General features: G+C 37.5%; 1 protein-coding gene across 1 annotated transcript in view; it reads right to left on the bottom strand.

Moving 5' to 3' along the window:
* Positions 1-2,798: 2,798 nt before the first annotated feature.
* Positions 2,799-18,631, bottom strand: part of LNX2 (ligand of numb-protein X 2) — a 48,261-nt gene continuing 32,428 nt past the window's right edge. Inside the window, 6 exon segments of the mRNA XM_015564834.1 lie at positions 2,799-5,064; positions 6,709-6,867; positions 9,026-9,257; positions 12,401-12,578; positions 15,279-15,419; positions 18,536-18,628. Coding sequence (XP_015420320.1) covers positions 4,929-5,064; positions 6,709-6,867; positions 9,026-9,257; positions 12,401-12,578; positions 15,279-15,419; positions 18,536-18,628 — 939 coding nt within the window. The 3' untranslated portion in view covers positions 2,799-4,928.

Here is an 18,631-nt window from a genome sequence, read left to right as displayed (position 1 = left end):
ACGAGCTGTGTCTACACTGGAAGATCTGTTGTGTAGAAGACACCCTTATGGGGCAGGACTTGGTTCAGTGGGGCTTTGGTGCTCACTGAGTCTGCCCCTTGAGTGTGTCACTTATGGATGTGAAGAGTGGTAATCTGGATGGTCTCACTCTGACCACTGGATACACTGGCTGTTGGATCTCCAAGGAGGTGCAAGGTCTGCCACTGTCTGGGGCTGCCCAGCAGGAGCTACAGAGAGATCTGAAGATTCCGCCTCTTTGTTTGGGGTTTGGAAGTGCCCAGATGAGGCCCAGCTGTGACGCAAGGCAGGCTGCTGCTACCGGGCCTTGGGCCTTCTTTTGGAAGCTCTGGAGTTCTCTGACCCAGCTACAGTTTGACAGGTTTTAGGCAGAGAAAGGACAGGCCATTCATATGCAAAAGCTGATGTGCACAGTTTGTGTGAGGTTGTAAATTTGGTGGGGCAGGGTCTCAGGGAATCACCAGGGCGGAGCAAACAGCAATGGCTGCCAGTCAGCCCTGCACCGGAGAGGTCCCCTGGTCTCCGCATCCCGCGCCCCCGTGCAGGAACAATGATCATTGCGAGCATCTCTGAGAGAAAGCCACCCTTGCATTCCTGTCCCGATTTCAGACAGTCCAGTTTCTCCCTGTGTGAGTCTGGGTCCCCAGAGTCTCATCCATAACTGGAGTTCAGAGCAAGTGGGAGCTGGTATCTCCCTCCTGATTAAAAGAGCAGCACATCCAGGTGCCAGCACTTTCTGTGCCTCAACCCTCTTACCAGTCTCAATGCACTTTCTTCACCTCTCTAGTTGTAGAACTTCCACTCAGTCAGCTTTCCTGTGGTTCTGGGTGGTATTTGTTCTGCCTTTTAGTTGTAATTTTGATGTGGTGGTGAGAGGCAGCAAGTATAGGTGTTTACCTATGCTGTCATCTTGGTTCTCTAAGATTTCTTAAAAGAGGCAATGTCACTTGAGCCAAGTTAGCTCCTGTGGACACAGGAGGGCAAGGATGTGAGGGTGTGGGTGGTGGTTTAGATCTGAAGCAAGGAAGGGTGGAAAGTACAGTTGAAGAATAGGCAGGGGCCACATTTTGAAGAGACTTTCATGCTGTGCCATGCCCTTCTGACCTCCTCCTGCACAGCAGAGAACCATTGACAAATTTTAAACAGGCCAAGGATATGATCAGAATGATGGTCAAAATGTGTTTAGAAAAAGTTTCTCTCATAGGAGTTCATATTGAATATGGAGTGGCCCTGACTGGGTGGTTCAGTTGGTTGGAGCATCATCCTGTGCATCAAAAAAGGTGGCGGGTTCAATCCTGATCAGGGAGGGAGGGAGAGAGGGAGGGAGGGAAAGTAGGCTAATGCTTGGGGATACTGTTTTACTTTGGAGGACTGAGATGGTGTACCTTAAAGCAATAGGACATTCATACTACAGACTGTGGGAGCTAAGACTTAGGGCAACAATGGTATTCAAAATTACAAGATGGCTGTCAAAGATGGTACTTAAAACTGTGACAGTCATTAGGTAGAAAGTGGTCAGAGCCATAAAACATACAAATATGAAGGCTGGCTGAGGTTCCATCACAAGGAGGGTAATTCTCTTGAAAGTGGAAGTGGAGGTAAGAGGAAGCAAGATGCAGTTGTGTTCAAGTTATGCCTCCAGATATAGGGCCATGTGAGATACACAGAAGGGAGAGCACTGCAGGGAAGTGGTAGAGGGAACTCTGTAAGCCTGTGTATGGGGGCAGCACTGAGGGCAGGGGGAGCCTGATGGAGTACCGAGGGGTAAACAGGACTGCAGAGTCATCTGAAAAACCAGATTAGGGGTCAGACACAGTGGCCTTGGTTTGAACTTAATTTATTAGAAATCCAGCGTCAAGTTTCTTTTCATTAAAAATTTTTTTTTGATGCAGGAAATGATCAAAGCTCCAGAGAAATAGAAACCATGTCAGGGCAGCCAAGCCTGATAAGTGCTGTGACAATGTAAAGGTGAGGAGACCATGGCTTCTGTCCAATAGAAATACAAGGTGAGCCACATATGTAATTCAAACTTTTCTGGTAACCACATTGTAAAAAATGTAAAAATAGCCCTAGCTGGTTTGGCTCAGTGGATAGAGCATCGGCCCACAGACTGAAGGGTCCTGGGTTCGATTCCAGTCAAGGGCATGTATCTTGGTTGCAGGCTTGATCCCCAGTGGGGGTTGTGCAGGAGGCAGCTAATCGATGCTTCTCTCTCATTGATGTTTCTAACTCTCTATCCCTCTCCCTTCCTCTGTAAAAATCAATTATATTTTAAAAATGTAAAAATAAATGGGTGAAATTAATTTTAATAATCCTATATAATAAAAGCATAGTATGCCAATTGTCCCCTTGACTGGAGTTCATCCGGGGGTTTGACCAGCGGGTGGGCAGGCCAGGGGAAGGGAGGGAGGCCCTGATGTTGGCAGGTGGCTGGGGGAAGGGAAGGAGTACCCAGCTGGCAGCCGCTAGGGACCCTACCAGTGCACAAATTTTGTGCACTGGGCCTCTAGTATATTTTATATAATCCATACATCCACGGTATTATCATTTCAATATGTAACACTGGTCACATTTCAGGCACTCAGTAGCCACCCGTCTAGAGGTACTGGCACAAGCAAGTCACTAGGGATCATATGCCTAGAGAAATGAGAACTAGAAGATGGATTTGTGTTCCTGAGGTTTAAGCTTGGGATATTGTAATGACAACAATGGTGCACAAACAAAAATAAGGATCACACACTGAGTTAACATCTGCTGCTACAGAAAAGATACAATGCTGCTATTATGGAAATGATGACTTTTATTTCCATCAAGAATGATCATCACACCATTATTTAAACATATCTGGAAAATCCTGAAATAATTTAAACTGAAGGCACAGAACAAATAGAAATATTTAACTGTTTAAGCTTCAAATGACAAAATTCAAATATTTCAACAGTAACAATAAATTATGAATAAATTTCCATCACCAAATATCATTCTGACCAAAAGCTATATAATCTTTTGTAATAAAACCAAATTAGCTTAAGCTGATTTCAAGATTTCCATAATAAAAATAATATTGAAAAGTATTTCTTCTTTTCAGAATACTCATTATACCACTAGGTTCAGTGAAAACTATTTTATATATAACAAAGTAGCAGTTAGGGTATTTGTTGATGGATGGCCACTCCCCAAGAAATGACTCATTTTTATAAAACGTTTAAAAAAATAGCAAAGTGGGTTACAAAATTCTACTTGGGGAGCAGGAATAAAACTTGTTCCATGTCAATTAGAATATCAAAGCATTTCAGTATCAAATTGCTTCCAAAGTCAATCATGACATAACAGTAATATACTGCATGGGGCATTCCACTGTATGTTGGTTACCTGTCGAGTACAGTGTGGCTCAGGGATTGAACAAGTTAGTAATAATTATTCCATTTCTTATTTATTCAAAAGAGATATATTTTAAAAAATCATTATAAAACTAACTGGAATAATTAGTGGCATGCTAGAATACAATGAACACAGCAATGCAATTGCTAAGTTTGAAAACAAAGTGGTCATGCTTCATAATACACTGTAGTATTTTGAAATACATCCTCTGATCATCAATACCATTCATTACAGAGGTCATTTGTAAATTAGCTCAGATTCTGAACTATGTTTCTAATGAAACTTTTTTCAAGTATGCACAATATTAAAAAGGTAAGGATATTTTTATCTTATTCACACCTTTATGTGTTCTTCTGAAGGACAACCATATTGAATAAAGGACAAACATAATGGGCTGGTCATAGCTTTCAAAAACTTCTCAAAAAATATGAAATAGTCTAGTGACCAAAAACTGATAGAAAGATATTCATATCTAAAATCTACTATTTCAGATTTTAAAAAACAACACAGAACTTTTCACTTAAAAAAAAATAATAAGTAAAGGACTAATGGTGAAAAATAAGGGTTTCTAAAACACTCAAGAATCTTACAGAATAAAATTTTAAAAGTCTAGCTTCTCCTACTTAGCTGTGTTGGATAAGTGTGTATTGAATGGTTTTATCTTTATGATCTAATTGCATAAATCACAAAAACATATCCAGCCAGGTTTATTGACAGAAGGATAATACAAACTCTAGAAAATAGTTTTAGCAAAAACTGCTTCAAAATTTTCCTATATAAAACATTTCTTTGGAAATGAATCTTTAATGCTTTTGTACTGTTCAAGTATATGCAGCTTTTAACATCTCTAGTACTAAACTATAATTATCTCCCAAATTCCTGTCACTGGATAATGTTATCTTTTATTCTCTAATATTCTAATAAAGGTATGTTTATGTTTTTTTAAATAAATCTCTTTTGTGGTGTCAAAATTATTTCTTCATCATCTCTGAGCACTGAGAGATTAAAGAAGAAATAAGCCAGAAAAATCACCTTATAAACAGTATGCAGTTTTGAAATGTTGGCACCTATGAAAAATGGGAAACGGTTACCATCCAAATTTAAAATCTGCCCATTCTGGCATTGGTAGTAACAGTGATAGCAAATGCTATGCTCCTGTCTTCACTGATACCAGTCTTGGGCACATGTAACTCATTATCTGATTCGGTCAGTGAAAACAAAGAGCCACCAGAAGTCCTCGAATCTAGCTGGCTGGTCACAGTTTTGACAAACTTCATTCATTATTATAGGTCACATTCTGAAAATATGAACTCATAGGATTAGTGGAAAACTGTTTCCAAGAGGAAAGAAATGTGGCTAACTTGAGTTAAACCACTTAAACAAGAGAAGGACAATCTTAGTGGTTTGGGGCCCTGCATATACCAGCTGTGCCAATAGCTCCTAACAACCAGAAATACAATAAAACAAAAGGTTTTTTTTCTCCAAAACCTAAAAAAGAAAGATGTTTGACTCAAAACCAATTTCAAAATCTACACCAGGCTGCCAGGCCAGCAAATAACCGTGAGAGTGACTTTGTTCCTCTGCTCCTTCAACATGGGAACTAATGCGGAATGGCTCATGCCCACAGTTGACAGGCCGTTCACGGCCACGATCATGTCTCCACATCTGGACAAAGACAGAGAAACAGAAACAGACTGTCATGATTTTCATGGTATTAAAACCATTAAAAAATATGTCTTTACTGATTTGAGAGGAAGGGAGAGGTAGAAACATTGATTACCTTGAAATTTGTTTAGCATAAAAATCAGTTTAACTTAACCATTAACTGTCAATGATTAGAGTGAGAAACATGTGGGGTGAATTTTTAAGTCTATGTTGCTTTTCCTTGGCTACCCTCTGCCACGCTCTCTCCTTTAACTAGTGGGTGATTTCAAGGACAAGAAGAATGATTTTCATGCAAGCATAGGCGAATAAATCTTTTATGATTTTTGATCTTTAATTTGTAATATGAACATACTATTTTATTGTTAGTTACCTCAACTTCTTTTTGGAAGTAGGTGGAATGCAAATTATAAACTACCCGAGACTCAATCTGGTTAATTTAGCTAAGAGAATGGCTAATTCATTTCCCCCTACTCTTTGCTTATAAAATAATGCTTTCCATTGTATAAAATAATCTGATAAAAGACTGATTTGGAGCATACCAACCCTGATCAACTTTTCACAATATTATTTTGATGTAACTTTCTGTTTGCAAGCACTGTAATCTCTCTGTTTGTGCTCAATTCTGTCTACGATGTCAAACTTAATTTTTGCAAATTGGTTTTTTCATCAAAAACTAGGCACTAAGAACTTACAATCACCCACCTCCCCTCTGTTTGTATAATCTCTTGATATAACACTTTATTCTTTTCCCAGCACCCGAGTTTTGAAAAAGAAAAGAAGGCTGCACGGAGCCTAGCAAGTACTTTCTGCCCAGTGGTGACAACTGGCCGAGGGGTTAGTGGGAAAGGCTCTGAAGCTAAGTAGTCTGGGTTTGAGTTGCAGTCAACCACTTTCAGCTGTTGATTGTGGGCAGGTTTCTTAACCTTTCTAAGCCTTAGCTACCTAGTTTATAAATGGGAATTACAACACCTCCCAGGGTTAAGAGGATTCAATAATCCAATCAATCCCAAGCACCTAGCACTGTGCCTGGCACACTGTCAACTATCACACACTCGTTCATTAAATATTTGTTGAGACCTTACTACATATGCAAGGCACTGCTCTGGCTACCAGGGATGTAAATATAACAAAGTCCCCTCTCCCCCTCCCTGTGTGGAGCTTGCATAAATATATTGTTAGGCAGACATAAGTGCTGAGGAGAAAAATAAAGCAGAGGCATCTAATGACAGGACTAGACCTGAGTGAATTGTGTGGCAAAACTGCTCCGAGCTAGTCACATCACAGTATGTGCAGTGCAATGACTCATGTTCAAGCCTGTCATCAGATTAGCAAAATACAGCTATGAGTGGCAAGATTGTAAAGGTAATGCTTCGTCTACATCAGGTTTGACAATATTTTCCTATAAAGGCCAGATGGTAAATAAATATTTTAGGCTTTGCCAATCACATGGTCTCTGTCATAAGGAATCAACTCTGCCACTGTAGCTCAGAAGCAGTGACACATGACATGTAAACAAATGAGCATGGTCATGTTCCTATAAAACTTTATTTACAAAAACAGATAGCTGCATTTGGAGCTGATCCCTGGTCTAGATCATGTCCATCACAACAAACATGAATCACATCAGTAAATAACAAGACTCACTTTAATCTTCCATCATAATAAGCAGGCGTTCCCAAGACAATGGTTTTAATGAAGAAAGGCTGATTGGTGTGGTTCTCTTCATATCCACCAACAATACTAAAGCCCCAACTTCCCAAGTAACTTCTTCGTAAAACTATATCATGGCAGCTATGAAGGGAACTATAAACAAATACAGACATCAGGAAACAATTAATGGAGGCAATTACAGCCTGCTCATCTTTGCTATAACTGCACACCATGTTATACTTTCCATCACTGGGAAAAGAAAAAGGGCTACTTTATTTTCTTCTGAATGTATTATTCTGACCACCCACTTTCCAGCACAGATGCAGTTCTATGTAGACTTGAATTTCTTTCACTTTTTTTCAGTCTTCTCTTCCCAAGTGAATCACACACACACACACACACAATTTAAATAAAGTTGTTTACACCTCAGAAATTGTATAAAATGGTTCTAAACCTATATTTTCTCACTGTACTGTCAACAGGTCCTACATTCTGATATCTATTGGTACCTTCAAAATTTGTATGGTGGTACGCTTGGCTGGGATGGCTGGAGGTTAGAGCATCGGCCCATAGTCTGAATGGTCCCAGGTTTGATACCTGGGTTGCAGATTCTATCCCTGGCCTTGGCTGGGGCATGTATGGGAGATAACCAACTGATGTTTCTCTCTCTCTTCCCCCTCTCCTCCTATCCCTTCCACTCTCTCTAAAAAATAAATTGAAAAAATATCATTGGATGAGGATTAACAAAAACAAAATAACAAAAAAAGTGGTTATGAGGGTCTAGTACTGACTTCAGCACTCAATTGAAAGAAAATGAGATTCCTAAAAAATGTAAGATTGCTATCCCTCTTTTTAATCTACACAAGGAGTTAGAATTTGTTGTATTTTGCTTCTCACTTAATATGCTTTCATTTTAAGAGACTCTAGTTGACAAAATAGGGAACTCAAATATGGAAAATAGTAACAAAAATCTCCTATTTCAATTTTGGTGCATGGGATAAATAGGTATCTAAGTAGCTAAATCATCTGTCATAAAAAAATCTCCCTCCACAAGTTCCACATACAAGGTCCCTACAGGTCCCTGAGACATGAATTCTATTATAATTTTAGGCCTCTTTGTTGTTGTTTTTATGGTTTTTTTTTTTATTGATTTCAGAGAGGAAGGGAGAGGGAGAGACAGAAACATCAATGATCAGACAGAATCACTGATTGGCTGCCTCCAGCACGCTCCCCACTGGGGATCTGGCCCGCAAACTGTGCCTGCACCCTGACCAGGAATTGAACTGTGACCTCCTGGTTCATAGGTCGATACTCAATCACTGAGCCACAATGACCTGGCAGCCTTTTTGTTTGTTTGTTTATAACCAAGAAGACAAATCAGCAAGTTAGATTATAAACAAATAACCTAATAATCTGATTGGATAATCTAATAATACCCAATAAAAATATCCTTGTTTCTTTATTGTTCTTTCTGTGAAAGTACTTTATAAACCAGAGTGCTATACAAATTCTAGTTATTACCAATTTATTCCAAATGAAGCTAGATAGCTCAGAAATTGGCACATTCTTATCCTTTATTTTTATTATAAATGAGTAATTTTCATACTCTGTTAACAGTCAAAATGTTTCATCATAGTTTGGTTTTAGGAGTCTTTTATATGTTAAGAATCTAAGCTGATTTGGAAACAAAGATACGAACACATTCTTCCTACCTCAATCTCAAACTATGGAGGTTCCAAGTGTTTCCATGACCAGACGCTGGCCAAGTTCAGAACCCCTTGGCTAGTCAGTCAGTCCTGAAGCAGTGAATTCTTCAGAAACGTGGTTAGGAGCACCTACGCTTAATCATTGGGCTTAAGACTCTATGTCCAATAAAAACTGAGTTTTATACACAGCCATTTTAGGAAAGTTAAAAGCATTAAGAACAAAGGGCTTTCAGAAAGCCTTCTGGGATAGGACAAGGCTCCGCATTTTGACCCCATGAACATGAAGGTTAAGCATGTATCAGAATGAACCTTGATAATGACAGCATTCCTGAGCAAGAGACTGAACATCCCCTCTCATGGCCTGCCCACTTATGAGCCTTAACAGAAACAGACAAATGGCTTTATTAATTTGTATAAATGGACATCTTTTTAGCTTAGTTCTTATTATTACATTTACCTTTTAAATACAATAAGCTAAGAAAAATTACCATTTTCTTTTGTAACTTGCTTGATGTTGCTACTTTTATCTAAAATTTACTGGGTTACAGACTAATAAAAGTTGTAATTATGATTACTTCATAAAGCAACAAAAAAGCTGTCAGTACCTGGGAAGCCCAAGCCACATGATCCACGATGGGGACCAACTGGCATCATACTCGTTTTCACTGAAAGTGCTTGGCTGCTCATCCGTGGCCTGGGTGGCCTCCTCAACAACCTGGACCTCAAGGGCTTTAAGGGCAACAGCAGGGGATGCAGCACTGGCTTTCAGCATAGCAACAGCCTCACTGTGACTTAAATTGGTCAAATCAATGCCATTGATATTCAACAACACATCACCTGTTCAAATGACAAGACAAAAAAAAATGAGCTGAACTACCAAGTGATTATCTCCCTGTAAATTCTTCTACTGGTAAGCTAATCAACAAAAGTTACTTTCAATGACTCAGATGAGATAAAGTAAAAGACCTTGTTTTTTCTTCTTTGTAATTTTTATAGTACTGAGAAAAAAATTCAACTCATGAAAATAATTCCAAAACAATTCAAAAATTTAAAATAATTTCATAGTACATAGGGAAAAGTGTGGCTTGAGGCACTGCGATTCCACTGGAAGTCCAAATCCCTGGTCCTGGCATGTCATAGGTGTAGCTGGGTACAGGCCCTTGCACATTCAGTTCTCTTCTTTGAGCTTCAATGATTTCTCCTGTTCTTTCCAATTCAAAAATTATTTGACACTTTGCTAACTTAGACATGAATTTTAATATTCTATGTTTACACAGTTTCATACTTAAAGGCAGCCTCACATAGTTCACTCAGTGCAAACAGATGAGAATATGTACAGAGGATATTCTTGGGCCTACACAAAGAAATGAAACTAGTGATTTGAACATCTCTTCCTTGAGGGAGAAAAAAAGTATTTAGTCCCCTGTCAAGTAATATGATAAAAAGGGCACTGAGGATTAAATAAAAGGCTAGGAAGAAAAAGATTACTTCTGTAGGAAGCACACACACTCGTATCAAGAAACCTACAGAAAACCTCCTCTCCCAATTCATCTATTATTCAGATTGTTAAAGCAAAACATTTTCATTGTAGAAAATTTAGAAAACATAATAAATAATAAAAAGAAAATAAAATTATCCCTAATTCTATAACTGGACAAATAACTATAAAAAATAGCAGCCTTTTAAAGATATTATTCATATAACATTCAATTCATTCAAAGTTACAATTTTATGGTTTTTAGTATAGTCACAGAATTGTAGAACCATCACCCATCATTTTAAGATGAACCCCCAAAAAACATGTACCCATTAACAGTCACTTTTCTTCCCCCAGGCCTAAGTAATCACTAATCTACTTTCTCTTTCTACAGATCTTCCCATCTGGACATGCCATATAAATGGAACCACATGTGGTCTTTTGTGACTGGCTTCTTCTTTCAATGGGCATAATGTTTTCAAGGTTCAACTATAAGAGTGATTCTCAACCTTCCCAATGCTGCGACCCTTTTATTTTATTTTTTTAAATATATTTTATTGATTTTTTAGAGAGGAAGGGAGAGGGACAGAAACATCAATGATGAGTGCAGGAGTGTCTTAGGCGACCCCTGTGAAAGAGTCGTTCGACAGCCAAAGGGGTCACGACCAACAGGTTGAGAACCGCTGACCTATACTGTAGCTTGTGTCAATGCTTCATTCCTTATTATAGTCAAACTAGAAGCCCAGGGCACGAAATTTGTGCACTTGGGGGACGTCCCTCAGCCTGGCCTGCACCCTCTCACAGTCCAGGAATCTGAGGTCAGGTCAGGGGCAGAATGCAAGCCATCTTTATGTGCTATTTTTTCTACCCTCGGGAATGTCCGTCTTTCGGCTTAGGCCTACTCCCCAGGGAGCAGGCCTGGGCTATCAGACAGACATCCTTTGCACTACCACGGAGGCGGGAGAGGCTCCTACCACCACTGCTGTGTTCACCAGCCGTGAGCCTGGCTCAGGGCTTCTGGCTGAGCAGTGCTCCCCTTGTGGGAGTGCACTGACCACCAGGGGGCAACTTCTGTGTTGAGCGTCTGCCCCCTGGTGATCAGTGTGCAGCATAGCAACCAGTCTTTCCACCATTCGGTCGGTTTGCGTATTAGCCTTTTATTATATAAGATAGCATTCCATTGTATGGATATACCACATTATGTTAATCTACTCATTAACTGACAGATATTTGGGTTGCTTCTACTTTTTGGTTATTATGAAAAATACGGCTATGAAACTTCATGTACAAGTTTTTGTGTGGCCACGTATTTCCATTTCTCCAGGAACAGAATTGTTACAGATCATGTTTAACTTTTTTGAGGAACTGCTAAACTGTTTTCCAAAACAGTTGCACCATTTTACATTCCCACTGGCAATGTCTGATGATTTCAATTTTTCCAAATCCTTGCCAATGTTTGCTATTGCCTGTCTTTTTTATTATATTCATCCTTGTGAGTGTGAAGTGGCTTTGATTTGTATTTCCCTAATAACCAGTGACACCGTGCATCTTTTCTTGGGATTACTGGCCACTGTATATTTCCTTTGGAGAAATGTCTATTCAGATCCTTTGCTCGTTTTTCAATTGGGTTTTTAGCTTTTTATGTATTGAGTTGTAAGAGTTCTTTATGTACTCTAGATACAAGTCCTTCATCAGATATACAATTTACAAATATTTTCTCCCATACTGTGGGTTATCTTTTTACTTTCTTGGTGGTGTGGGTTCATCATCAAATTTGCAATTTTGATGAAGTCATTTATCTATTTTGTCATTGTTGCTTGTGTTTTTGGTGTCATATCTAAGAAAACCACCACCTAATCTAAGGTCATGAGTTTTCCTCTGAATGTTGTAGATCTTACATTTAGGTCTTGGATCCATAATAAGTTAATTCTTGTATGTGGCTTGAGGTAGGATTCCAACTTCACTCTCGAAAACATAGCTTTTAAGACTCACTTTTCCACATGAATAAACCAAGTGTATGAAGAATGCTGTTTTTACCACTACCACTCCCACGTACACAAATAATATAGTATTGATGTGGAACGTGAACTTCTAAATGTGTTAATCCCCAAACCCACTATATTTTAAAGTTTGTCTTCTGCTCCATGTCCTCTGTGAACCCCTCCCACTTTAGTATAAGCAACATTTGTATTTTGGAGACATTTGTATTTTTATCTAGCCTGCCATCATGTAGGAAACATAAATTTCTTAGAGAGTCTTTTCTAGTATAAAACAGTCCAACAGTCTCCATAACTATTAGAAAATGCCAAGCTTTGGCAATTTCCCTTTACAGTAGGCATTTTTCTAACCTTCTAAAGAGGCTTTATGCTTACATATGCAAGGGACATTTTAAAGAATTAAAAAGTCATGTTTAAAAGAAAACTTTATACATATTTTTTATGTACGAAGTTGAATTCAGGGAGATTCGGTGACATTATTGACATTATTGAAAAACCTATCTTACCTCTCTTGATTCTGCCATCGCGTGCAAGGCAGCCATGAGGTGGCACACTGGTCACAAAGATGGGCAGTTCACCACTCTTACTTCCTCTGCCCCCAGCTACTGTCATCCCAAGGGACTCATGAGGTTCCTTCTTTACAGTAATGTGTTTTTCTTGGCATGTAACACACTGGGTAAGATCCTAAATCATGAGAGGAAAATTTTGTGGAATATATTTATTGGAATGAATAATATAAAACAAGGACAGCTTAAACTAATGTACAAACTTATGTGGTAACTGTAAGTAATTTTTTTTATCACTCAGTATAGAACTGAAAGTAATACACCGTTCCTCATAGGTACAAACACTACACTGATCACTGTGGATCACAATGTTAAACTTTGGATTACCATTTTATCGTATGACTATGGAACTAAAACAACTTAGGACTATTGGCATGTGGAGGTTAAAGTAAAATAAGCACATCATTTATATGGTTACCTTAAAACCCAAGATATGATCAATTCTATAAAAGTAAATAATGTGCTTGAGTTTTAAGATTCTGAATATGAGCCAATTAACTTTTCTTCTATCTTTCTCCCCTATTCTTTGAAAGAAAAGTTGATAGTACAAGATTATATTAATGTTACTAACAATGGAAATATATGAATTATATTTTAACAAAATTTTAACATTTCCTTTAGTGACATAAATTCAAAGAGTTGACATGCACGTATCTGTTAACCAGGTCCTAGAATTCCAGGCCATATGTCTTCTCTGGCCTGGACCCCTGCACTCCTGAAATTTTTATCAAGAGGACTATTTGTAATAACAGCAGAGCATTCCTAGAAGTAGTTATAACCTAGCAGAAAACTTGTAAATGTCTTAAGGTGGTCTCCTATCTAAAGGTATGAAATCTATGTTAGTATCCTTCAAAATGGGGCAAAACCGTTTTATTATGAGGACAAGTCATGTAAACCTAGCCTTGAGGATATTAAGTGTTTCAGCTCTCAGGTATTTCATTATTTAAGGGTAGGGATTCTATTCCTCTGCCAGCTGAGATATATGCATTTTTTTCCCTCAGGAACAAAACCTAACAACGTAAATGATTATACTGGGTAAGCTTTAAGGAAACTTCTCAGGGTTCAACAACACATAAATGTTTATCCAAGCAGCTACATAGAAGCTTATTAGTAAACTAATATATATTTTAATTTTTAAAGATTATAATCGCCTGAACAGGTTGTTTTGTGAATTTGTGTTTTGGCTTTCCCTAGGAGACCTTTGTTTTTCTATATCAGATTTGACATAACAAGTGCAAGAGTAAATAGCTAAATTAACTCTTAAAAGTACATTTCATGTGGTTGTTCCAACTAACAGGTTTGCAGAGTACCTAGAATAAGAATAAATTCAGCATTACTATGTAAAACACTGTGACATAAAATTAAGGAGAATAAGAATTAGCAGAGTTAAAAGAGAAAAATATATGTACTCCAAACAAAATGAATCAGTTATCTATATGAATGTTGAAATAATTAAACACAATTTTAAAAGTTGTCTTATGTCTTAAAATTATAATGTTGTCAGACATCCATATCCCAAATCATTGTAGAATTCAATGACATAAAAGATTCAATAATCAACTTTTGGCTTATACTACAATTCTTTAGGAATATATATCTTGTAAAGCTAGGACAAGCTATCTGAAATGACTACTATTAAAATTTCCTGTTCAAAACACTAACTCCTTTTTCATAGTCATCATTATGAAGGCAAAATTATAGGTTTCCCTCATACATTTTGGTTTTTGTTCAAAAATGAGAACAAAGACTGTGGTTATAATTTTGTGTACGTAGTAAGTAAACCAAAGATCAGTGACAAGTCTATACTTAAGCTCAGAAAACCAGATAAACTTGATGGGCCAAAAATATTCATGTCTTTAAGCAAAGCTTTTTTAGGGTACCCATGACATTCCAAAGGTAATTACTTTCTCAAATACTGTACTTACATTAAGAAGCCATTTTAACACACAGGCAACTTCTATGGTTTTTAAGCAGACCAATGAATAAGTTTCTGTTTGATAAAGCAATTTAATTTTACTTAAGGAAAGTCACTTTTGAACCTCACATTTAGCTTATATTTTCACACAGTTGGGTGAACCTCATCGTTGAAAAAATCCTGGCCAATCAGAAGTTCAGTTCAAGTGAAGGCTCCAATGAAGTAAATAATACAAAAAATGCAGTGAAGTACCACCCTTTTTTGATTTCTGGAACTAAAGTTAGAGAATATCAAAATTTTCAGTACAGATATACATGTCCTAGGAATATATTATAATACCAGTGAAATATTAATGAAGCTGTAAAAATGCTCAACATATGGGAATTTTAAAAAATTTAGGGTAGTATTCCTATTAAGCTATAGTATTAAAAAAAAGTGCCATACTAGTACGTATGAAAATGTATGATTTATATGTTTAATAATCACATATCTAATTCTGTTGTGGCAGGCAACCTGCTCAATTGCTAAGTATAGACTTGTCCATCACTGTCTCCATTTTGCTTTTTCAGTCAGACAACCAACTGCTGCATTTAAATGAGCAACCCAAGATAAAGCCCACTTTCAAGGAAGACTAAATAGAATTTTTTTTCTGGAAGATCAAACACTTCTGATCAATCACCTGGCAGAGGGACTTTCTTCATTAAGGAACCATCTCTATTATCTGAAGAATTGAGACAACAGAGTCACTCTCCAAGGCAGCAAAACATGCACATTTTACCTCCTCAACACCAATGTTCACATTCTCCAACAGAGTAACAGCCCTCATTTAAAGTTTACCAGCTTGTAACAATGATCCTTTGAGGGTGGATAAATGAAAACACACAAACACACACAACGCCTCACCTTATGTGAGCTGGGTCTGCTGTAATACAGTGGCTGCGCATGGTGCTGGCTGCTGCTCTGAGTTCCTGCTTCTCGGATAGTGTTACCAGGCGGGGGTTTCCCTGGTCTAGCAATTGTTAAATTGACCCTTTCTCCACTAGCCTGGAGGAAACACACATACATTACCACCAGTCATTAATGAAGCTTCTCATTGTAAAAATTATAGGCAGTATAATTTCCAATGCACTTATCGTTATACCAAAGCCTTGCTTGGGTAGTAAATGCAAGCACCTGGTGGTAGGGAAGAAGGAGGTTCATTTCATGAGTTAATATTTTAAAACTTCTGCAGGTGAATCACACACACAGAACTCCGGGGTAGGCCCTCCCCAACTCCACCTCCAATATAACCAAGGCAAAGCAGTAAAACTGCCTGTGTTCTCATCTCCCCTTGATTTCTTGAAGGGTAAGGTAACATTTTATTTTTTAAATATACTTTTTATTGATTTCAGAGAAGAAGGGAGAGGGAGATATAAACATCAATGATGAGAGAGAATTATTGATCAGCAGCCTCCTGCACGCCCCCTACTGGAGATAGAGCCCACAACCCGGGCAGGTGTCCTTGATCGGAATCGAATCTGGGACCCTTCAGTCCACAGGCCAATGCTCTATCCACTGAGCCAAACCAGTAAGATGACTTTTTAAAAACTACGTCTTTGCCCTTTCAATACTAGCCCTGGCACTGAGAGGGTCACAGCAAAGGAAAGAAGATAGAAAGGAAGAAATGATTCAATGCTTAATTAAAATCCATTGTGACTTTTGAAATAAATTTTATGGTGGCTACTTTGGAAGTAATAATCAATGAAACTACCCACAGCTTTGTTTTTGCTTGTGATAGGTTTGAGTCAAAATAGGACCAAATTTTTGAACAGTCCTGAAAAGAATGATTATAGAGATCCTGTATAACAAGACTATATATATATATATATGTATATGTATATGTATATGTATATGTGTATGTATACACACACACACACAGTATGTGTATGACACAGCCATATGTCCCTAAGGTTTATTATGGTAAGTTACTTTAGAGGTTTATGATTATTATTTTAAATTTAGAGGTCCATTATCTATATATCTGTATTTTAAACAGAGATTCATATTTAGTATATTTTTAAAATACTTTGTTACTTAATTTTTATTTTAAATTATTTTATCTTTGCTTTTAATGTACAAGACTAATTTATTTGATGTTGACTCTTGGTCATGACCACAATTTCCAATTTTATTATTATTTCTCTGGGAAAATAGGATAGCCTACTTTCAAGGAATTGTGGTAGAAAGAGGGGAACTCCCTCATAACTACAGTCAATAATGTAAGAAATTACTCCATTTTTAGTTCTTAAATTGGAAAATAAGTGATAACCAACTTTAAATACCAATGAAAATCATTCTTATTCAAGCATTTTATTGCACTAAATAATTTCAGACTAGTTCTTTAGAATAACTGAAAGAACAGTTAATATATAGCCAAACTTCCAAAGCAGAGGCTGGGACTTGATCTAAAGGATAAATAACGAAGTAGAATATTCAGAATTCTCATACTTAGAATTCTGACACTTCAGATTATTAGATCACACAGTGTGAAGTGGTGAGACGCTCCCTTTGTGACTTCATTTCAATGTACAAGATCATTTTCATTATGCTTAACACTTGATAACTACTAGATATTTCATAATCAGTATTTCAACTTTACTGGAAAACCCCTGTTTACAAAACTTTAAACAGAAACAAACCATTGATCTTAGATTGCTTCAAAGACAAAATTCTTTGCATGTGATGGAAGTAGGCAATTAGGCTTACTTTAAACAGACTGCACATGTAATATTCCAGGGTTTCAAACACAGCAAAAGAGTTGTGTTAAAGTCAAGGTATTTTAAAATGCAGGATGCCCAAATGACAATACCCATGATTCATAAATAAGTAGCATGCTTTGTTACTGGGTGTATAAATTAGTATGGTCTTATCTTTACAGAAGGAAGTTTAGCAAAATGTCTTAAACTTGAAAACAAAACATAAGTTATAGAACACAACATGCCCACAGGTATTAAGAATCATGATGTGAATCTACACTTACTGTTATGATAAGAAGTCCACAACATACTGTTGACGTAAAGAAAAAGTTGCAAACTCAGAATTTATAAGGTAAGTGCATATGTTAAGTATTTGTGTAAATATGTACCTACATACCTGTGTAGTATACACATTTTTTAGTGACTATCCACCTACTTTAATTCCTGATGCTCAATTATATTAATTCTTGATTTCCTTTAGAGCAGCAGTTCTCAACCTCTGGCCCTTTAAATACAGTTCCTCATGTTGTGACCCAACCATAAAATTATTTTCATTGCTACTTCATAACTGTAATGTTGCTACTGTTATGAATCGTAATGTAAATATCTGATATGCAGGATAGTCTTAGGCAACCCCTGTGAAAGGGTCATTCGACCGCCAAAGGGGTCGCGACCCACAGGTTGAGAATCGCTGCTTTAGAGTGTTCTGTTGGGCTTACTTAAAGAAAAAAAAAAGGCACTTTTGTTTCACCCTGATCTCTTTAGGAGATACCCACATTGGGTTAAATGCCATGGCATGTTGCAGAACCTGAAATCTTCTCTGGGTGGTTTTCTACATTTATCTGGTTTAATACTCTTACTAAAAACATGATTTTTCTGTGATGATAACTATCCTTACTTTTTTCACAGGGATACTGTGAGGAGAAATGTTATGTGTTTGAATTGCTTTAAATTCCTGAAGAGGAAAAAAAAAGGCATTATAGGAATGACAGTTATTCTTAATAAAAAACGACTTTCTATTTTTATGTATGTTAAAGTGAAGATGGAAAGGTAAGAGATGAGGTAAGTCACAACCTCGGTAATCACAGATCCTTTGAACCTTACTTTTCTCATTTGTTATATGTGGACAACACCGTATGTTATGTTTAGTGCTAGATGGAGCCAAGGGAGCAAACGAGAAATGAAACTTAGAGACTGCACTCTATAAATAGCCAGCCTAAAAGTTCATGGAACACAATGCTTAGAAAAGATTCTATCTATAATGAAATTATACCACTGTGGATTTTGAAGAATTTAATAGCTGTGCTTGATTTTTCCAATGAAATATCAAATATGCCCAGATTCTTATGTTATTGGCTGATGAAAACAAAATACTGATATATGGTAATGAAGGCCAAGCATCAGGAATGCATATCTCAAGTGTACCTGAATGATCTGGGCGGCCAACTCAGGAGTTCCGTGCTTCAGGTCATGCCCATTGATGGCGAGCACGCGATCATTGCTGCTGAGCCTCCCCTCCTG

This window comes from Myotis davidii, unplaced genomic scaffold (genome assembly GCF_000327345.1).
Source record: "Myotis davidii unplaced genomic scaffold, ASM32734v1 scaffold152, whole genome shotgun sequence".
Taxonomy (NCBI): Eukaryota; Metazoa; Chordata; class Mammalia; order Chiroptera; family Vespertilionidae; genus Myotis; species Myotis davidii.
This window is presented reverse-complemented; position numbering and strand designations above follow the sequence as displayed.